Genomic DNA, 22680 nt, shown 5'->3' with positions numbered 1-22680 from the left:
AAAGATGAGGGCCATATTGGGGAACAGCCAGGGCAAGAGAGAATAATGGTTTTACTAGGGGCTGAGGCAACAAAGCTGGAGGTAAGGGAACAGTTGAGCAAGTCAGTAGCTGCAGAAATGTTAAGGCGGAGAGGGGGCCAAAGGCTAGATAGTTGGGATTTTGAAATTGCAGTTGTGAGTGAATTGTGGAATAGAGTTTTTCCCAGCTCTTAGAAAATGGTAAGGGTGGGGGAAGGACTCTGGGTGAACAGTGATCCAAGGTAAATGATCAGCAATGGCTTTACCTGTGCTCCTCTCTGTAGATGCTGCCAGACCTGCTGAGTTTTTCCAGGTATTTTTGTTTTTGTTTTGGATTGTCAGCATCCGCAGTTTTTTGCTTTTATGGCTTTACCTGTGATTGATACAATGGGACTAGCAAGACCGCGTGAGAAGGCAAGGTCAAGTGGCTGGCTATCAGTAATGGCTTGAGGAGTTCACATGGAAGGAGAGATTTAGGGAGGATAAGAGGCCTGTGAGCCCACAAGAAAGAGAACATGACAAGTTAAGATGGAGGTTGAAATCAAGGAGGATGAGAAGTGGAGAAGGTGAAGAGGCTGAGGAAGGGAAGCAGTGAAGATATCTCAAGAACGTTTATCATACTTGGGAGGGCAGTACAGAATAATGATTTTGAATGAGAGGTGAGAGGGGTGGAACTGTGCAAAGGAGGGGAAGGTGCCAGGGGACTAGCAAGTCAGGCCAAGGTGAGATTTGTGATAAGAAACACATTGCCATAGCGAGTCTTGATGGGGCAAATGATGGGAGATGTCGCCAGGCCGTGAGAATTCAATTAGGAGAAAAGCATCCCTCAGACAGGTTTCTGTTAAGGCCACAATGTCAGTGTGATCATCCACCATAAGTTCATAGAGGGCAAGGGCCTTGTACAGTGAACAGACTTTCTTGAGGAAGATGCACTGAGGGACAGAGAGAGCTGAGTTGCTGGCAGACTCCATGAGGTCAGCAGTGGGAAGGGTGAGTTGCACAGGGAGGAGATTGGCAGAATTAGCCCCCTGCTAATGCACTGGCGGGGGGAAGGCCGGTGAGAGTATGAATGGGGCTCCTATTCATGACGAACCAGCGCCAAGTGCCTCGACAAGGCTCTCGGATGATGCCGGCTGCAGGCTTATTTAACAGGCAATTAAGCCTGGGACAGTGGAAGAGAGCAGGAAGAAGGTCAAGGAATACTGAAGGGTTGGGATAGGGAATTGGAAGGACAGAGGACCTGAGAGTGAAGAAGTGAAAGGAGGCCTGATTATAAAAGAGGGATCTTTGAGGGATAGACAGAAAATAAATGTAAAAAGTGCAAGTGGCAATAACGCAACAGGCTGAGGTCCAGAGCAGCAACCAAAACAGACAAATACCCACTTAGAGGCAAGTTACATAAACGTTTTGATACATAGTTTTGTTTACTATCCGGTTTCTAAGAAATGTATAGGAGGTAACAGGATTGGGTCTCCAAGCAAGATCAGAGGTCCTCTGCCGTGATTACGATGCCGTGGGCAGGGTGGAGCATTGACAAACTGTCGTTCAAATTCAGGGACCGGTTGAGCAAGTGAAGTCCAGAAGCTAAGGCACAGCAAAAGGCTGCTTGGTCCATCATATCCATGTCAGTCCTTTGCTCCTCACAACTATAGCTTGTCATGCCTAATGAATAAGCTGAATACTCTCTCTGGCTCATAGGGGCTCAAATATATGATTAGTCTGAGACTTTGAACTATGAATGTCTTGGCCAAAATCTCAAGAATACATTACTGAGAATAGGTCATGGCAAATCCCCACATCTGGTTTTGGGCCACCATTTCTTCAAAAGCATAAGGAGGGTAGGAAAAGTTGTGCGTTCATGCAAAAAAAAACTACATTGCAGTAACTATTGAAGCAAAGTTGATGCTATTTGAGAGGGAATTTGATAATCACAAGAAAAATACAAAACTGACATAGGAATAACGGGCTAAATGACTGCATCCAGGAATGGAATAAAATTAAAAATGGCATTCGTATATAGGATTCAAAGGATGACAAAGCTAATACAAAAATAAACCCAGAACTATATGTTTTTAAAATTCCAAGAAGCACAGATAACATAAATGACTAATACATGGCAGATGCAGTTTAACGTGGATAAGTGCGAAGTTATCCACTTTGGTAGGAAAAACAGAATGGCAGAGTATTATTTAAATGGTGATAGATTGGGAAATGTTGATGTACAAAGGGACCTGGGTGTCCTTGTACACCAATTACTGAAAGCAAACATGTAGGTGCACAAGCAGTTGAGAAGGCAAATGGTATATTGGCCTTCATTGCAAGAGGACTTGTGTGTACAGGAGCAAGGCTGTCTTACTGCAGCTGTACAGGGCCTTGGTGAGACCTCACCTGGTGTACTGTGTGCAGTTTTGGTCTCCTTACCTAAGAAGGATATACTTGCTATAGAGGGAGTGCAGTGAAGGTTCACCAGAGTGATTTCTGGGATGGCAGGATTGTCTGAGGAGTATGAGGAGAGATTAGGCTGACCAGGCCTGTATTTGCTGCAGTTTAGAAGAACGATTGGGGATCTATTTGAAACGTACAAAAGTCTGACAGGGCTGGACAGACTGGATGCAGGGATGATGTTTCCCCTGGCTGGGGTGTCGAGAACAAAGGGTCATAGTCTCAGCAGGATATGGGGTAGACCCATTTTAGGCTGAGATGAGGAGAAATTCTTCAGTCAGAGGGCGTTGAACCTGTGGAATTCTCTACCACAGTGGTAAAGGCCAAGTCACTGAATATATTTAAGAAGGAAATAGATTTCTAGGCTTTAAAGGCATCGAGGGGTATGGGGAGAGGGCAGGAGTGTGGTGTTGAAATAGATCAGCCATAATCATAAAAACAAAAACAAAAAAACTGCGGATGCTGGAAATCCAAAACAAAAACAGAATTAACTGGAAAAACTCAGCAGGTCTGGCAGCATTGGTGGAGAAGAAAAGAGTTGACGTTTCGAGTCCTCATGACCCTTCGACAGAACTAGGTGAATCCCCATAATCATAATGAATGGTGGAGCAGGCTCGAAGGGCCACATGAAAAAAACTCTCTCCCCCCCAGAAAACACTGCAGAATGGGTCATTGCATTTATTCAAAGCAGAGCTAGACAGGTTTTCATATAGATAAGGGGAGGGAGGGCAGCAGACAGGAAAGTGGAGTCGAGACCACAACCAGATCAGCCATGATCGTATCGAAGAGCCGAGTGCTCCTTCCTGCAGTGGGTGCAATGGGTATGTGGGGGAGGGGGAAGAGAGAGTGTCGGGTGCAGGTCGCCGTCCTTTCACTGATGGAACGCCGCCCCGCGTGAGGACAACGGCCCAGCGTTCTAGAACCCCCGAGCGTTCCGGAGTCTAACGTCCAGGACTGAACATTCCGAGCCCACTAATTATAAAAAAAAACGCATGAACGGCTTTTGACCGACACCCAAAGCCCACCATCCAACACTCCAAATAAAATACCCTTGGACAGTCAGATATCCAGCTTGCTCTTACCAATGCGCCCCGCCGCCTCTCTGTAGCCGCTGTGCCCCGGCCGGGCCGCTCCTGCCCACCAGCCGGCGACACAAGCGGACACAGGGCGCCGCCATCTTACTCTGCAGCGCACTGCATTGTGGGAGGTGGAAGGTGGCACCTACCAACGCCGAGCGCCGTGGTGGGCGGGGGGGGGGAGCCTGCACATTACATTCCACCCGATTGAAGAAAAGCAAAGGCCCCGACTGACTCAGGTCGTGTTAAAACACTTGGCCCTCGTTGTGATTCGTAATCCCCCTTCGCTCCTCATCCTGCAGCTTGTTACTTTGGATGAGTGCTCTGGTATATTTTGTGCGACTCCCCTCCCCCACTTGTTGTTCAGAGATTCCCCCTCCATGCGGCTGGAGTGTGGAGGTTTCTCGTTTCATGTGAAATTTCTTCCTTCATCGCAGCAAAATGCTCTTTGGGAAGGAGATCCCCTGGAGACGCCTGGAGAGGATCTCCTTCAGCGTTTATTCCACCGAAGAAATCAGGTAAAAAAAAAGGGAAAAGGGGAGGAGGCAATGTGAGCAGGCAGGTCACCTGCAGCTATCTGGCCTCCACTCCTCCCCTTAACTGTAAAGTTAACCTTTCAGGTTATTCGCCAAATTGGGGCCGCTGACCTTCAACGTTCCTCTCATATTCTTTTTCTTCAGTGTGAAATGTCTAATCTTTAAAATAACTGTCCTTCAGTCCATGAACTGGTGGGCACTCAGGAAGCTGAAAGATGTATGTAAAATATAAACAGGACAAGCTGGGACTGCTACAGGATGTGTGTGTGTGTGTGTTTTTAAACACAGCAACAAAAATTAAGTTTTAAGAAAAAACCCATAAAAATCCTGAACCTCAGCAGGTCTGGCAGCACCTGTGGAGAGAGAGAAACAGAGTTAGGGTTCCGAGTTCTGCCCTCTCTCCACAGATGCTGTCAGATCTATTGAGTTTTTCCAGCATTTTCTGTTTTTTTATTTCAGATTTCCAGCATCGGCAGTATATTTTGCTTTTTATTAACATTCTGATTCTGATGTCTTAGACTGGATGCTGTGGTCCTACTTGTCTTTGTGGGCTGCAAAGGAGCCTCAGCCTATTGAGTTGCTTTCCAGATCCTTTGCACATGTTTGCAGTCTTTGAGGTCACGATTGTTTAAAAGACCTTTAAAGGCTTTTCAATGGTGTGTATGAGAAATATTCTTTTATGGAGTTATGTACATCAACCTTAAAGACTCACTCTCCCAACCACTGGTGTACTGTGGCTGCACTGTGAACCGTCTACAAGATGCACTGTAGCAACTTTCCAAAGTTTCTGTAATCTCTAGCTCCCAAACCTGTTAACTCTGCCTTCCAGGAAAACAGAAGCCAATGGGAACACTGCCACCTCCATAACTTCCCCTGCAAGCCAAACACTATCCTGATTTAGAAATATATCATTGTTCTTTCATTTTTGCTGGGCCAAAATCATAGAACTCCCTACCTTAGGCCATAGGATGTAGGAGCAGATGTAGGTCATTTGGCCCATCGAGTCTGCTCTGCCATTCAATGAGACCATGGCTGATCTGATAATCCTCAACTCCATTTTCCTGCCTTTTCCCCATAAGCCTTGATCCCCTTACTGATTAAAAATCTGTCTATCTCAGCCCGAGCCCTGTGGCCCAAGCACTGATCCCTGTGGCACTCCACTAGTTACAGGTTGCCATCCTGAAAATGCCCCCCTATCCCAACTCTCTGTCTTCTATTAGTTAACCAATCATCTATCCATACTAATATACAACCCCCAACACCATGGGCTCTTATTAAGTAGCGTTATGTGAGGTACCTTATCAAACGCCTTTGGAAATCCAAATATATCATATCTACTGGTTCTCCTTTATCTATCCTGCTAGTTACAGCCTCAAAGGATTCTAATAAATTTGTCAGGCATGATTTCCTCTTCATGAAGCCATGCTGACTCTGCTTGATTAGATTATGCAATTCTAAATGCTGTGCTATTACATCCTTTATAATAGACTCCAACATTTTCTGATCCAAGATTATTTCTTGCCATTGTACTTATTCTGCCTCGTACTAACAAAGCCAACCTTTCCTTCCTGCCTGTCCTTTCAAAAGGTCACATACCCCTGAATATTTAGTTCCCAGCTCCTTGTAATCACGTCTCCATAATGGCTATAAGATCGTACCCATTAACCTCTAATTGTGCCGTTAATTCATTTATTAATACTAAATAATACTAATACTACATGCATTTAAGTAAAGAGCCATTCATTCTGCCTTTTTACTATTTTTTTCTCCCTTTGACCTTGGTTATTTAGTTTAACGCCCTCTCTATAGCTCTAGTTATTTGATTTGCCAGAGAACTGTTCCCAGCATGGTTCAAGTGAAGCCCATCCCACTGGAACAGCTCCCTTCTATCCCAGTACTGGTGCCAGTGCCCCATGAACTGAAGCCCATTCCCCATACCAATCTTTGAGCCACGCATTTAATTCCTTGACTTTATTTACCCAATGCCAGTTTGCCCGTGGTTTAGGTAGTAATCCCGAGATTATTACCTTGTCGGTTCTGCTTTTTAATTCAGCTCCTAACTGTTCAAATTCTTTCAGCAGAACCTCCTTTCTAGTCCTATCAATGTCGTTGGTACCAACGTGGACAACAACAACTGGATCCCCCCCCTCCACTCCAAGTTCCTTTCCAGCTCTGAGGAGGCATCCTTAACCCTGGCACCGGGCAGACTACACAGCCTTCGGGGCTCACGCTCATGGCTGCAGAGAACAGTATCTGTCCCCCAAATTATACAGTTCTCTACCACTGCCACATTCCTATTTCCTCCCCCCACTTGAATGGCTCCATGTACCACGGTGCCATAGTCAGCTTGCTCATCCTCCCTACAATTCCTGCTCTTGTCCACACAGCCTGCAAGAGCCTCGTCACTGTTGGACAGTTGCAGGGTCTGAGGTTCCATGAACGCTGCCCTCTGGGTCCCCATACCTGCCTCGTCTGCAGTCACACCCTCCTGTCGCAGATCACAGACCAGATTTGAATTACCTAATCTGAGGGGTTTAACATTATCGTAGGTATGTCAACACCACGTGGATGGCAGTGGTTCAGGAAGGCAGCACACCAGCTCCTTGAGGCAATTGGGAATTGGCAATAAATGCTGGCCTTGCCAGCAATGCCCATACCCCACAAATGAATTTTAAAAATGGTTACGAGAATAGAAGAAGGGGTCACAAGTTCAAAATATAAAGGTAAATCCAGGAGTGAAATTAGGAAGCTCTTCACAGAAACAATGGTGTATGGAACAGACTGCTAGACACAGCAATGTCGGTGAAAGATATGGGATTGTGTACAGAACTGTTTGGTGGCTGCAGTGATGGTGTACAAGATTATGACAGGTTTAGATAAGGTAGACAAAGAAATGTTTTTCTCATTAGCTGATGGTACAAGGACTAGGTGACACACATTTAAGAGTTTGGGCAAGAGATGACATATAGCCCTTTCACGCAGCAAGTGCTGACGACACAGAGCTCACTGCCTATGAGGTTGATGGAAGTGGAGATGATGAATGATTTTAAAAGGAAATTGGATGGGCACTTGAGGGAAATAAACTGGCAGGGTTATGGGGATAGAGTGAGGGAATGGGACTGATTTATTGCTCTACAGAAGGCCAGCATGGACTCAATGGGCCAAGTGGTCTTGTGTGCCGTATTGACTGTACCCAATTATTTGCATGAATGAGATGAGATAGGGTGAATATTTTCCCTCTTCCATAATTATCTTCGATCTTAAGTCGTTGATACAGTATTAGCACTGGGCATGCAACCGAGAGATTGAGTCAAATCCCGCTGTGTCAGGCAGTGAAATTAAATTCTCATCGTTTGCAGGCAACTGATAAACATCATAAAATATAGCTGCTGGCTTGTCATAAAAGCCCAATTGATTAATCAGTGTCCTTCAGGGAAGAGAATCTCTGACCTACGACCTACTGACTCAGCTATAATAATGTGTCCTGTGAAGTAGCCTGGCACCACCACCAGCTTTTCTCAGAGCAACTACGGGTGGGGGAAGATACTGCCCTGCTCATCCAGTTCAGATCCCATATGGACGGCAGCGGCTCAAGAAGATGGCTCACCACCAACTTCACAAGGGCAATTAGGGATGGGCAATAAATACTGGCCTAGCCAGCAACGCTTAGATCCTGAGAACGAATAAATCCTTCTGACCTCTTCCCCCACTCCAACTCTCCCACATTCTCTCCTAGCCTCTGACCTTCCCCCCCCGCTATGAACCCTGATCTTCCCCCATACTCCCTTCCTTCTGTCGACCCTGCAAAGTCCTCCTTACTAACATCTGGTGGCTAGTGCCAAAATTGGGAGAGCTGTCTCACAAACTAGTCAAGCAATAGACTGACATGGTCATCCTCACGGAATCATACCTTACAGATAGTGTACCAGACTCCACCATCACCATCCATGGATATGTCCTGTCCCACCAGCAGAGGTGGCGGCACAGTGGTATACAATCGGGAGGGAGTTGCCCTGGGAGTCCTCAACATTGATTCTGGACTCCATGAAGTCTCATGGCATCAGGTCAAACATGGGCAAGGAAACCTGCTGATTACCACGTGCCGCCCTCCCTCAGCTGATAAATCTGTACTCCTCCATGTTGAACACCACTTGGAGGAAGCACTGAGGGTGGCAAGGGCTTAGAATGTTCTCTGGGTGGGGAACTTCAACGTCCATCACCAAGAGTGGCTCGGTAGCACCACTACTGACCGAGCTGGCCGAGTCCTAAAGGACATAGCTGCTAGACTGGTGGTGAGGGAACCGGTAAGAGGGAAAAACATACTTGACCTCATCCTCACCAACCTGCCTGCCACAAATGCATCTGTCCATGACGGTATTGGTAGGAATGACCACTGCACAGTCATTGTGGAAATGAAATCCCGCCTTCACAGTGAGGATACCCTCCATCACGTTGTGTGGCACTACCACTGTGCTAAATGGGATAGATTATGAACAGATCTAACAGCTCAAGACTGGGTATCCATGAGGTGCTGCAGGCCATCAGCGGCAGTAGAATTGTACTCAAAAACAATCTAACTTCATGGCCCGGCGTATCACCCACTCTACCAGTACCATCAAGTCAGGGAGGGGGTCAATCCTGGTCCAATGAAGAGTGCAGGAGGGCATGCCAGGAGCAGCACCAAGCATACCTAAAAATGAGTTGTTAACCTGGTGAAGCTATAAAACAGGACTGCTTGCCTGCTAAACAGCATAAGCAGCAAGTAATAGACGGAGCTAAATGATCCCACAACCAATGGATCAGATCTAAGCTCTGCAGTCCTGCCACATCCAGTCGTGAATAGTGGTGGACAATTAAACAACTCACTGGAGGAGGTGGCTCCACAAATATCCCGATCCTCAATGATGGAGGAACCCAGCACAGCAGTGCAAAAAATAAGGCTGAAGCATTCGCAACAGTCTTCAGCCAGAAGTGCCGAGCGGATGATCCACCTCGGTCTCCTCCGGAGGTCCCTAGCATCACGGATGCCAGTCTTCAGCCAATTCGATTCACTCCATGTGACATCAAGAAATGGCTGAAGGCACTAAATACTGCAAAGGCTATGGGACCTGACAACATTCTGGCAATAGTACTGAAGACTTGTGCTCCAGAACTTGCCACAGCCCTAGCCAAGCTGCTCCAGTACAGCTACAATACTGGCATCTACCCGGCTATGTGGAAAATTGCCCAGGTATGTCCTGTACACAAAAAGCAGGACAAATCCAACCCGGCCAATTATTGCCCCATCAGTCTACTCTCGATCATCAGTTAAGTAATGGAAGGTGTCGTCAACAGTGCTATCAAGTGGCACTTGCTTAGCAATAATCTGCTCACTGATGCCCAGTTTGGGTTCCACCAGAGCCACTCAGCTCCTGACCTCGTTACAGCCTTGGTTCAAACATGGACAAAAGAGCTGAACTCTCGAAGTGTGGTGAGAGTGACTGCCCTTGACATCAAGGCAGCATTTGACCGAGTGTGGTATCAAGGAGCCCTAGCAAAACTGGAGTCAATGGGAATCAGGAGGAAAACCCTCCACTGTTTGGAATCATACCTAGCACAAAGGAAGATGTTTGTGGTTGTTGGAGGTCAGTCATCTCAGCTCCAGGACATCACTGCAAGAGTTCCTCAGGGTAGTGTCCTAGGCCCAACCATCTTCAACTGCTTCATCAGTGACCTTCCTTCCATCATAAGGTCAGAAGAGGGGTTGTTCGCTGATGATTGCACAATGTTCACCATTCATGACTCCTCAGAAACTGAAGCAGTCCATGTCCAAATGCAGCAAGACCTGGACAATATCAAGGCTTGGGCTGACAAGTGACAAGTAACGTTCGCTCCATACAAGTGTCAGGCAATGACCATTCCCGACAAGAGAGAATCCAACCATCACCCCTTGATGTTCAATGGCGTTACCATCACTGAATCCCCTACTATCAAGATACTGGAGGTTACCATTGACCAAAAACTGAAGTGGACTAGCCATCTAAATAGTGTGGCTACAAGATCAGGTCAGTGGCTAGGAATCGTGCGATGAGTAACTCGCCTTCTGATGCCCCAAAGCCTGTCCACCATCTACAAGGCACAAGTCAGGATTGTGATGGAATAATCCCCACTTGCCTGGATGAGTGCAGCTCCTACAACACTGAAGAAGCTGGACACTGTCCAGGAGAAGGCAATCCGCTCGACTGGTACCATATGTACAAACTTCACTCCCTCCACCACCGATGCACAGTAGCATCAGTGTGTACCATCTACAAGATGCGCTGCAGGAATTCACCAAGGCTCCTTAGACAGCACTTTCCAAACCCACAACCACTGCCACATAGAAGGACAAGGGCAGCAGAAAGATGGGAATGCCACCAACTGGAAGTTCCCCTCCAAGTCAATCACCATCCTGACTTGGAAATATATCGCTGTTCCTTCACTGTCGCTGGGTCAAAATCCTGGAACTCCCTTCCTAACAGCACTGGGTGTACCTACATCACATGGACTGCAGTGGTTCAAGAAGGTAGCTCGCCACCACTTCCTCAAGGGCACCTAGGGATGGGCATGAAAATCTGGCCCAGCCAGCGAAGCCCACATCCCATGAATGAATAAAAAAAATACCTTGGACTTCGATCTGCTTTCAGGCCTCTGATGGATTTTCCAAACCCTCTCCGTCCACTCCCCAGCTGTGGCTTGGTGCAGAAGGCTTAGCAGCCTGACCGCTATTCCGCCTCGCAACCTGGTTGGCTGTGGCTGGGAAATGAAGGGGAAAAGAAAATGTTAAATGGGTCCTGTTGGTAAATTCAGCAGCACCTGACTGAAACTTGTTCTGATTCCTGACCTCAAAATTGAATCCACTCCTGGCTCTGTGATAAGATCAGGGTATATGGTTCTATTTCAATCAATGTATTAAAAGTTCACTCTGTCTACCACTCTTAGAATATGGAAAAACCTGATTTTTTTTTAAAGATTCACTCGTGGGATGCTGGCGTCGCAGGCTGGGCCAGCATTTATTGCCTATCCCTTGCCCTTGAGAAGGTGGTGGTGAGCTGTCTTCTTGAACCGCTGCAGTCCATGTGGTGTAGGTACACCCACAGTGCTGTTAGGGAGGGAGTTCCAGGATTTTGACCCAATATGATCTCCCTTCAAGACTTCTCATCTCAAGTGTAAACAACTGCAGTTTCCCTAGTTGTATAGAATTCAATCTTACAGACAGAAGGAGGCCTTTTGGCCCATTGCGTCTGTGCCTCTTTGAAAGTGCTGTCTCAGTTAGTGCCCTTCAAGTACATGTCCAATTGCCTTTTGATAGTTTCTATGGAGTCTGTTTCCACCACCCTTTCAGACGGTATGTTCCAGGTCCTAACAACCCTGTGTGTGAGAAGAATTTCTCCTCTGGGAAATAGAGCAATAGCGAGAAACTGTCAAAGCCCCTCATAATTTTGAACTTTCGATTAGGTCTCCCCTGAACACTTTCTGCTCTAGGGAGAACAACACCAACTCCTCCAATCTCTCCACGTCCCGATATCATCCTGGTAAACCTCCTCTGAATTCCCTCCAAGACCATGGCACCCTTCTTAAAGTATGGTGCTCAAAATGATGTACAATTCTCCAGCCGAGGCCAGACCAGTGATGTAAAGATTGAACATGATGAAAAGTTTAGCATGAGTACTCTTGCTCAAGTACGGTTCCTAAATCTCTTTCGTTACTTTTTTCAAGTTAAGTATAAAAGATCTCCAATTTGCTGGAAGAGGTTTTACAATGAAAGCCAAGGGGGGAGAGCTGATGCTTTCCTGGCAGGAAGAAGGAAAAGTACCTTCGTAGGCCAATCCTCCCCTACGAAGGACGGTTCTGAGCAAGTGTCTGGAAGCATTTTTTTTCTTTAATAAAGTTTGTTTTATTTTCTTTTGTCTCATTTTCAACTGGAAAAGATAGTGACTCATAATTGTAATACATATTACTTGGAACACTTTTTTAAAAATTTGTTCATGGCGTGTGGGCATTACAGGCTCAGCCAGCATTTATTATTCATCCCTAATTGCCCTGTTCAGAGGGCATTTAAGAGTCAACCACATTACTGTGGATCTGGAGTAACATGTAGGTAGACCAGGTAAGGACAGCAGATTTCCTTCCCTAAAGGGCATTAGTGAACCAGATGGGTTTTTACAACAATCGGAAATGGTATTGTGATATCGCCAGACTTTTAATCCCAGATTTTTATTGAATTCAAATCTCATCATCCATGGTGGGATTCGAACCCAGGTCCCCAGAGTATTACCCTGGGTCTCTGGAATACTAGTGCGGTGACAATACCACTACGCCATCACCTCCCCCAAGGGCCACAGATAAAAGGTAGTTACCAATAAATTAGCAATAGGAAATTCAGGAGAAGCCTCTTTATCCAGAGAGTAGTTCGAAAGAGGGACCCACGGCCACAAAGAGGCAGTGGCATAGTGATACTGTCACTGGACTAGTATTCCAGCAATCCAGGGTAAAGCTCTGGGTATCTGGGTTCGAAATTTGAATTCAATAAAAATCTGGAATTAAAAGTCTGGTGATATCACAGTACCATTGCCATTTGTCGTAAAAACCCATCTGGTTCACTAATGTCCTTTAGGGAAGGAAATCTGGTTTGGCCTATGTGTGACTCCAGACACAGCAATGTGGTTGACCCTGAATGAGGGCACTTGGGGGTGGGCAGTAAATGCTGGCCTAGCCGGTGACCCCCACTGCCAGTTTGAACCAGTTGGGCCGAATGACCCATTTTTGGGCTGTGCATTCTATGTAATGAAGCTGTCTTGAAGCTGTAACCCAGCTTTACTATCTGAGTGAGATAAAGGCAATTTGCACACCAATTGAATGGCGTTAGATTGGGACCTCATACTTTGAAATGAAGACATGTTTTCGGGAACTGCTTGGAATTATTTGCATTGCTCCTGCATTAATTGCATTTTAAGTAGCAATTATTAAGAAGGAACCTGAAAGGTTATCAGAGGTAGGTGGGAGGTTACAATCAGATCAGCCATGATGTTATTGAATGGCGGAGCAGGCTCAAAGGGCCGAGTGGCCTACCCCTGCTCCTAGTTCGTATGTTTGTATGTAACCTCGATCGATTTAATATATTTATTCACTCTTATTTATTAACAACCCCTTTACTTGGGTTAACTCAAAATGATCTCATTTTTTCCTTAGGAAACTGAGTGTAAAAGCAATCACTAATCCTTATTTCTTGGATAATGTGGGCAATCCAGCAGCAAATGGTCTGTATGATTTGGCATTGGGTCCAGCTGATTCCAAGGAAGTATGTGGTACCTGTGCACAAGATTACAATAACTGTCCTGGACACATGGGCCATATCGATCTCCCATTAACAGTCTATAATCCCCTATTTTTTGATGTAAGTATTCTAAACTATAAAGATACAATGATGTAATGTATACAGCAGGTATTGGATATGTGGGGATGACTGCTATTTTTGTTGTGTGTGCAGCTATATTGGAAACTTCAGCATTGGGCAATTACGAGGAAACTGGTAAATCGCTACATGTTGGTCCATTATAGCTGATTACTTTTGTTCAAGCTCCTGGAATTATAATTGATAGCAGTGGAATAATTTGTGCAATGCCCCTAACTTCCCTTTGCTCAAAATAACAGAAGTAGGTTCTAAATCGCCAGGACTCCTTCGCTGCTCTGTACTCCCTGGTACACGTGCATCATTCAAAATTGGCACAGTGACTTACCAATCCAAAAATTACTACGGCTAATGTTAGCAGATTTCGCTTAAATCTAATGTATGAAGTTCTTCTGTCTACTGTTTTATGTTTTAATATTTACATGAGCTAATAGAACAGTAACAGTTATATCTGAACACACAACTCAGGAAATAGGAGCAAGAGTAGACTATACAGCCTGCTCCTCCATTCTTTACAACCATGGCTGATCATCTGCCTCAATTCTGCTTTCCCATCTGCTCGCCATATCAGTTGATTCCCTGAGAGACCAAAAATCTGCCTATCCTGGCCTTAAATATATTCAGTGATTGAGAATTGACAATCCTCTCGGTTAGTGAATTCCAAAGACTCAAAACCATTTGAGTGAAAAAATTTCTTCTCATCTCAATCCTAAATGGTCAACCCCCTTTCCTGAGCCTGTGATCTATGTTCTCGACTCCCCAGCCAGGGGACATTACCTCTCAAGTCCTTAAGACTCATGTATGTTTCAATGAGATCACCTCTCATTTTTCTAAACTCCAGAGAATATAGAAATCAGCTACGCAGCATCTCGAGGTAGAACAATTGTCTCATCCCAGGAACTAATCTAGTGAACCTTTGCTGTACTGCTTCCAATGCAAAGTATATCCTTCCTTTAAATATGGAGACCAAAATTACCCATAGTATTCTGGATGTGGTCTCACCAATGTCCCGTACAATTGTAGCAAGAATCCTTTATTCCTATACTGCAATCCCCTTGCAATAGAAGCCAACGTGCCATTTGTCTTCTTAATTGTTTGCTGTACCTACATGCTAACTTTGTGTTCTTTTACGAGTATACCCAATTCCCTCAACATCAATATTTTAACAAATTCACACATTGAAAAATTATTCTGTTTTTCTGTTCTTATTACCAAAGAAAATAACCTCACACTTCCCCACATTATACTCCATCTGTCACCTTGTTGCCCACTCTCTTAACTTGCCTATAATGAATGTCTGTGCAGCCTCTTTGTGTTCTTCACCGAGCGTTGTATCATCAGCAAACTTGGATACCCTTGACCTCTTTGTCTTAGTCATTAATAAAGATTGTAAATAGCACTGATCCTTGCCAGATTCCACCAGTTATAGCCTGCCTGTTATATTCCTGATAGCCAGTTGGTGAAGGATGAAGCCATAGCCAATCTTTACTCTGTTTAGATTTATTCACAGGTTGAAACATTACAAGTATACCCTCCTAACTCAAAGGTGTCTTTTTATATGTGCTCTAGTAACAACCCAGTCAGTACCCTCAATAACATATGGTTCATTGCAATTGATATACAATTAACATTGCCAGCTTGAAGATGCCCCATTTATCCCAACTCTGCTTCCTAATTGCCCTTGAGAAGATGATTTGCATTTCAGATAGATTTACTTTGACAATTCTAGAAAGCCTCATTCCTTATCAAGAGTTTGAGATGAAGTGAACTGAAAGTTTAAGCTTTTGGAGCCCTCTGAAACAGCAACCAGAGCAAGGCAGAATCTAAATTTCAAGAAACTGCCAATCAGATATGTATCTGAAGAAGTAATGTAGTATGTTTGTATTTGAACGAAATTATTTGGTTTTTCCTTCAAGTCGCTGCCTGGCAACCAAATGTACAGTCACTGCAATAATGTATTGAATTAAGTCAAAGCCTAATTTTTAAGAGTGGCTTTTTATTGACCCTTTATATATCAACAGAATTAAAGCACCTAAGACCGAGCCAAATCTTAGATAAAAATGCTCCTTTTTTTCCCACGATCGTAAGCCTTGTTAAAGTCAGAAACGCACTTGGAAGTTGTAATCTGAAATGCATCGTGCAGTACTGGATTTGGTACTTCGGCTAGCACATGAATGGATATTGCAACAATTTTGCATCTTGAAATTAACTGCTTTACAGCATTCATTTAAACGTGATTAACATTAAACCTTTTAGCTTGGCTTTCTTACCCTGTTTCGTTGTGATTTTAAATTTATTTTAACTCCCTCCCTAACAGCACTGTGGGTGCATCGACACCACATGGACTGCAGTGGTTCAAGAAGACAGCACACCACCACCTCCTCAAGGGCAACTAGGGATGGGCAATTAATGCTGGCTCAGCCAGCGAAGCCCACATGTTGTGAATGAATAGAAAAAATTGCGTTCTGATTATATTGAGATAATGGAAAAATAAAAATCACTTAATTTCTGTGTTTCATCACACGCCTGTGTTATTCTAAAGATTCTTTTGTGTCTTGAAATAAATATCTTTCCGCACAGAAACTGTATCTGATGATAAGAGGCTGCTGTTTGAATTGCCACATGCTGACTTGCCCCCGTTCAGTGATGTACCTGCTGTTAAATCAGTTACAAGTTGTAAATGTTGGAGCTATTGAAGCTATTTATGAATTGGAGAAAGTACTGAACGAGGTGAGTACTTGAAAAATCGCGTGCCGTTTCACCTCGGAGGTTACATGGTCATTTTTTTTCCCCCGTTAAGATTTCAGTTCAGTTATGTGAAAGCCTTTTGACAAATTCAAGTGTCAGTTTTTGCTCAGTGACAGCATTCTTGCATTTGATTCAGAAGGTCAAAGATTCAAACCCCTTTCTGAAGAGTAGAGAATCTAGGCTGGCACTTCAGTGCTGCATTGTTGGATGTGTCATCTTTTCGAGTGTGTCACTAAGTTGAGCTCCCACCTGCATGCTTATGTGACTATAAAAGATGCCTTGGCAGTATTTGATGGAGAGTAAGGCAGTTTTCCGGGTGACCTGCCCAAAATTTATCCCTGATGGAATACCACTGAAACAGGTTCTTATTAGGTTAAACCACGATGCAAAAGCCTAACTGAGTTGTTTGCAAGATGGTCTCAGAGGCAGTAAAGAGTCAGCCACATTGGCGTGGGTTGGCAGTTACAGGCCAGACCAAGTAAAGACACTAGTGAACCAGATGGGTTTGTATGAAAATCCGATAGGTTCATGGTCACCATTACTTATACTAGCTTTTGATTGGAGATTTTTAAAAATTTAATTAATTGAACTTCAGCTACCCTCTTGGGGTTTGAACTCATGTCCCTGGATCATTAGAACAGGCCTCTGAATTACGAGTTCATTTTAACGTAACGACTATGTTACCATTCCCAAAGCTTGTCAATGTCCCTTTGACAGCACATTGCAAATCCACAAACTCTATTGCATAGAAGGACAAAGGCATCAGATAGATGGGATCACCACCTCCTGCAAGTTCACCTCCAAGCCACTTACCATCCTGACTTGGAACTATATCACCATTCCTTCACTGTCACTGGATCAAAATCCTTGAACTCTCTTCCTAACTGAACTGTGAATGTTGCTGCACCACAAGGACTGCGGTGGTTCAGGAAGGTGGCTCGCCACCTCATTCTGAAGGGCATTTAGGGATTGGCAAGAAATGCAATCTTTGCCAGTGCTGCCCACATCCCATGAATGAATTAAACATGAGTATTATCTTAACGTTTATCTCACATTGTATATGGGACAATGCTGTGAGTAGATTGGTTGTCACGTTTGCCTGCATTTACAGCAATGATTGCAGGGAGGATTTTAAGTGAGGGAAAAAGACATAAATTTTCAATATTTCTTTATTGTGGTTTGATATAATTCTGTTTTGTACAGGTGCTGGAGAAAAATGTTCAGGCCACAGTGGATGAAATCCAAATGGCACTGAATGAACATACTCAAATTGTGCTGAATAATCGAGTGAATTGCAAAGTTTCACAAGTAGGTGTAAAACTGATCAGTAAACATTGCCATGCAGACACTAGTTGATGTGCCTATTGCCTTTTCAGAAGATGTACAGTAAGATGTTAGATAAATTCAGCTGTGTGATGTAAGAAAATGAAGCACCCTGAATAGAAAGTTAGGTAAGAAGCAAAGAGTCAAGAGGAGACAGTGGCATGGTGGTAATGTCACTGGACTAGTAATCCAGAGGCCCAGGTTAATGCTCTGAGGACATGGGTTTCAATCCCACCATGGCGGCTGGTGGAATTTAAATTCAATTAATTAATCTGGAATTGAAAGTGATTGTCGATGGCAACGATAATTGTCATGGCCATCGATTGTTGTAGAAACCCAACAATTCACTAATGTCCTTTCAGGAAGGAAATCCGGAAATCCTTACCTGGTCTGGCCTACATATGACTCCAAACCCATAGCAATGTGATTGACTCTTAACTTCCCTCTGAAATGGTCTAGCAAACCACTCAGTTCAAGGGCACTTAGGGATGGGTAACAAATGCTGGCCTTGCCAGCAATGCCGACATCCCATGAAAAAGAGAAAAAGCCTGCTGTTTCTCACATTGGAGAAGGGCTGGAAGGGAATTGGTGGTGCAAGTACTCAATCCACTATTGTGAAACATATCTACAGTTATTTAACTTGGGCATGGGAAGCACAATTTTGAAGTTCGCAATTGCTAAAAAAAAAAATTAGAGAGCTAGGCCAATAAAGAGGACTGTAAAATAAAACATCCCCCAATAAAGAGGACTGTAAAATAAAACATCAAGAAAACATTAATAGAAGATTAGCAGAAGAGGCAAACAGGTGAAAGATATCACTCTTGCCTTTGAATCAGAAGGTTGTGAGTTCAAGCCATGCTCCAGGGAGTTAACCACATGATTTAGATGGACCCTTTAGTGCAGTACTAAGGGAATGCTGCACTGTCAAAGGTGCCATCTTTCAGATGCCCTCAGGTGGATGTGTGAGATCTCGTGGCACGATGTGAAGAAGAACAGGAGAGTTCTGATATCTCGGGAAAAATAGATTATCTTGTCATTTATCTCATCGCTATTAATGAGATTTTGCTGTGCATAAACTGGTTGCAGGGCCGCATCTTCCTACATTAAAACAGTGATTATACTTCATTAAATAAAAACATTTCATTGGCTGTAAAGCCCTGTGGGACGTCATGAAAGGTCATGAATGCAGATTTTTTAAAAGCAATGTTTCTTCCTTGCTTTTCTTCCCGTTTACTTTGTAATTTCTACTCCACTCCCTTAGTCAGTTATTGTCAGAGCTGGACAATAATTGGAGCTTAAGTGGTGTACGAGCATGCAGTTGTTTCACTCAATCTATAGCTATTTCTCTTTTGCAATGGAGAGTGCACCATGACTTAGCTGGCGTATTTCCCTGTACAAACCCAGCCTAAATCAGAAACTTCAATGGGAAGAAATGATGATTGAAGATTCTGAGTATTACGCCCAAAACTGTTGTGTTGTATTGTTCTTTGTGTCATTATTTTATGAGATTTCAATGGCCTTTAAGAACTGGTAAGTATCTTGTTGTAATTCAGTGATTCAGTAATCAATTTAGTCTGTTCTGTTTTTGTGATCTCTCGTTCTGAGCTTTGTTCCATTAGTACATTGCGAACATTTTTTTTATTTTTTCTTATTCCTGAAGGTACTAACTCTTGTTAGTCAATCTCCTCTAGCTCTACACCACAGATTGCTCCCTGTCTACAGATTGTTTATTTCCCCCCAAACTCTAACCCTACTCTCCACACCCCTACTCTCCACACCATCAACAGTGGTAAAGCTTTCATGAATGCTTTTCCTAAACCTTTACTACAACCCTCCTTGCTTTTAAGTTCCTTCTGCAAACCCACCTTTTCAATCACCTTCCTCCTCCTTTCAACTCCTGCTGGTGCATATTATTCCTAACCTCCTGGGAGGTTTCACTACAGTAAAGCTGCATTATAAGTGGGTGGTTTTTATATTGTTCTGTAGGTGGTTGCAGTCCCATAGTGCTTTGTTCAAGTGACTGTTTCTATCTGTGAATTTAGACTGTGGATGCCATCAGGCTATTTGAACATGGCAGAAATTCTATTCTTGTCTGACATCGACAGATGGCATTTTGGGAAAAGAAAGGGGTAAAATGAAGAAAACTGCAGAAAAATAATAAAGCTAGCATATGTTTAAAAGACGCTGACTTGGTAATAAGTGTATTCAAGTTTTTTTAACATATTAACACTATATATTTATGGTTCTGTTTTGTTACAAGGTGAAAAATGTGAGTGACTGCAAGGATAAATTAATACGAAATTTTTGGAAAAACTACATGCAATCAAAAAAGTGTCCAAATTGCAAGTAAGTGACTTATCTCCATGATGTGGGGTGATATTATTTTGTTCATTGGAATAAAAGCATGAGGTAACTGTCAATTAAAATGTAGTTCTTTGCTCATGCTCACTAAATTTCTGCTAGGATGCACTGAAGGTGATTTATGACTAAATGATATTTTTTTGGGGACAGACAAATTTCCTCATGCTTTCCTTCTAGTCAACATTATGTTCTTGGTGCTAGCTATAAAGGTGTCATTAAGGGTCACCAGAGATAGTCAAACAGCAGAGCAGGAGATATCATAATAACGAGGAATCTCATTCCTTCAATCTGCCCATTAAAATGAGGGTATAATTGAATCATAATTAATGGAGAAATAAGACATGGGGGCAAGTGAAAAAGAGGCTTGGTGAGCTATTACTAGGTATTTAGGATCTGCTACTACATGAGCCAGCATGTCAGCTGCTGCCAACAGAGAGAGATCTCAACCTCATCAAGGATCAATGTGTGAAGAGAATTGTGTCATCTCGTAGAAGCGAGAAGCAACCCTGTGATCAAAAGCACAATGTGCTGCAACCAACAGTAGGTGTGATGCTGATGCTTGGCTTTGCCAAGGTCAATTATTGCAGCCCTTCTGTTGCTCCACCTGAGGTCATATAGTTTAGTGCAAAGTAGAGAATTAAATCTTGCATCTTTGTCTCTTTTATGACCTAGTCACTGGGAACTGATGGAAAATACTTGTATTCTCATGGCCCTGCCGTTATTTATGTCTTTGCTGGATTGCAATCTGCCTTAATTCAGCAATCCATGAACTCAGTGGTTACTACTAACTAACTAACTAAGTTTGTTAGGAGTAACTTAATTGTAGAAATTTAACTCAAAGCAGAAAGTAATAAGGTGTTCATTCCTTTAAAAAAAAAGATGTATGCTTCTAATTTCAGTATTTAAGTTTGTTCATGCAGTGTGTAGCTGAGCTGAAGTTGGGGTTTTCAAAGGAATGATTAAGAAAGGACCTTGCATTCATGGAGAGAGTATTATGGAGATGTGCGACAGGACCATATGCTAAGTGCATTGGGAAGCCTTGCAGCTATTGTAGGTAGCATGCCAATTTTGAAGATATAGAGTGGGCAGGATAGGGATGTTGGGAATGGTAATGGGAGGGGAATGGTAGAAGCACAGTGAAGGTGTAAGGAGGGACCTAGGAACAGATGGTGGGCAGACAAATATCAGAAGGTTTCAGAAAATGGGAGAATGTAGGGTTCTTAGAGGCATGTAGAAAAGTGTTCATCTGGGAGACTTAGCAATAAAGAAAGCTGATTTGAGAGAGAGAGAGAAAGCCTTTCCGACTAAGTCAGTATTGTTTTGTAATTTAGCTCTTAGCTAAGTGGTCCTGTACTCTTTTTAAAAATTATTTTGTGGGATGTGGACGTTGCTGGCTGGGCCAGCACTTATTGCCCATTTCTAATTCCCCTTGAGAAGGTGATGGTGAGTTCTTGAACCGCTGCAGTCCATGTGGTGTAGGTACACACAGTGCTGTTAGGGAGGGAGTTCCAGGGTTTTGACCCAGTGACAGAGTGACAGTTAAAGAACACCAATATAGTTCCAAGTCAGGAAGGTGAGTGACTTGGAGGGGAACTTCCAGGTCGTGGTGTTCCCATGCATCTGCTGCCATTGTCCTAGGTGGTAGAGGTCACAGGTTTGTAAGTTGCTGAAGAAGGAGTCTTGGTGAGATGCTGCAGTGCATCTTGTAGATGCGTGTTTTGAGTGTGCATGTGTGTGTTTATGTTTGTGTGTGTTTGTGCCTGTCTGGTGGTACTGCGTTGATGTAAGGAGCCAGAGTTTAGCAGGGGGAGGATATAGGTTTCAGTTTGTGGTCACACCTGTGCTGTTAATGAGAAGCCAGGCATCTTGCAATGACGATTTAATTCCAGGACACAATTGTGCAAGTTGAAATATACTGTGCTCTTGGAAGCAGGAGATATGTAGCCCAGGGAGAACTGTAAAGAGTGAAATAGACAGAAGAGTAGGGTGAATTGTACCTTTTTCAAATTCTTATTAGCGGTAAAAAATTGCAGAGTAAAATTAGTGATCTGAAGCAATCTGTTGTTTGCTTCCTTTTAACCTTCAAAAACGTTTAACTGCACTCACCAAATGTACTATTGATTATGTTTGCTGAATACAATGAGGTGATATTAAAATTCTGCAATTCATGAAAAATCATGTTTATTTTCTCTGTAGAGCTGGCAGATCAGTTGTGCGGAAGGAACACAACAGCAAACTAATAGTGACGTATCCCACAGCTGCTCTGAAAGCCAAAAGCAAAGAAAACACAGATGAGGCTGTGAAAGACAGTGGAGGTAAGTCTGCACTAAAACTTAACCTGTGCACCACATCTCCCACAGATGGTGAGAGTGGATGGGAGCAGTGGTCCCTGGTAATGTTAAATTATATCATAGATAAATTAATAAAGGTTTCAGAAGACCCATTTAGAAACAGTGTAGATACACTGCTCCAAGGTGGATTTGACTGCACCAGTAGTGTGCTACAACCAGTATGAATTGCCAATACTGAGACAATCTGCTAGACGTGCTTTTATTTGAACATGTTGGTAGTCGGATTCTCGACTTAACTCCGGAGTTACATTAAAGCAAAATACTGCAGGTGCTGGAAACCTGAAATAAAATCAGAAAATGCTGGAAACACTCAGTTCTGACCTGAAACATTAGCTCTGTTTCTCTCTGCACAGATGCTGCCAGACTTGCTGAGTATTTCCAGCATTTTCTGCATT

The 22680-nt window shown here is 43.6% G+C and overlaps 2 protein-coding genes across 2 annotated transcripts in view; one reads left to right on the top strand and one right to left on the bottom strand.

Annotated features, from left to right (window-relative positions):
- ptcd3 (pentatricopeptide repeat domain 3) overlaps positions 1-3650 on the bottom strand; it is a 46680-nt gene extending 43030 nt beyond the window's left edge. The window contains exon 1 of the mRNA XM_041190540.1: positions 3543-3650. Coding sequence (XP_041046474.1) covers positions 3543-3637 — 95 coding nt within the window. The 5' untranslated portion in view covers positions 3638-3650. The remainder of the gene's footprint in view (positions 1-3542) is intronic.
- Positions 3651-3731: 81 nt separating this feature from the next.
- Positions 3732-22680, top strand: part of polr1a (RNA polymerase I subunit A) — a 170458-nt gene continuing 151509 nt past the window's right edge. Inside the window, exons 1-6 of the mRNA XM_041192484.1 lie at positions 3732-4054; positions 13283-13487; positions 16083-16232; positions 17454-17558; positions 19834-19919; positions 22131-22249. Coding sequence (XP_041048418.1) covers positions 3978-4054; positions 13283-13487; positions 16083-16232; positions 17454-17558; positions 19834-19919; positions 22131-22249 — 742 coding nt within the window. The 5' untranslated portion in view covers positions 3732-3977. The remainder of the gene's footprint in view (positions 4055-13282; positions 13488-16082; positions 16233-17453; positions 17559-19833; positions 19920-22130; positions 22250-22680) is intronic.

This window comes from Carcharodon carcharias, chromosome 1 (genome assembly GCF_017639515.1).
Source record: "Carcharodon carcharias isolate sCarCar2 chromosome 1, sCarCar2.pri, whole genome shotgun sequence".
Classification (NCBI taxonomy): domain Eukaryota; kingdom Metazoa; phylum Chordata; class Chondrichthyes; order Lamniformes; family Lamnidae; genus Carcharodon; species Carcharodon carcharias.
Note: the sequence above shows the minus strand (reverse complement) of the source record. Positions and strands in the feature narration are given on the sequence as shown.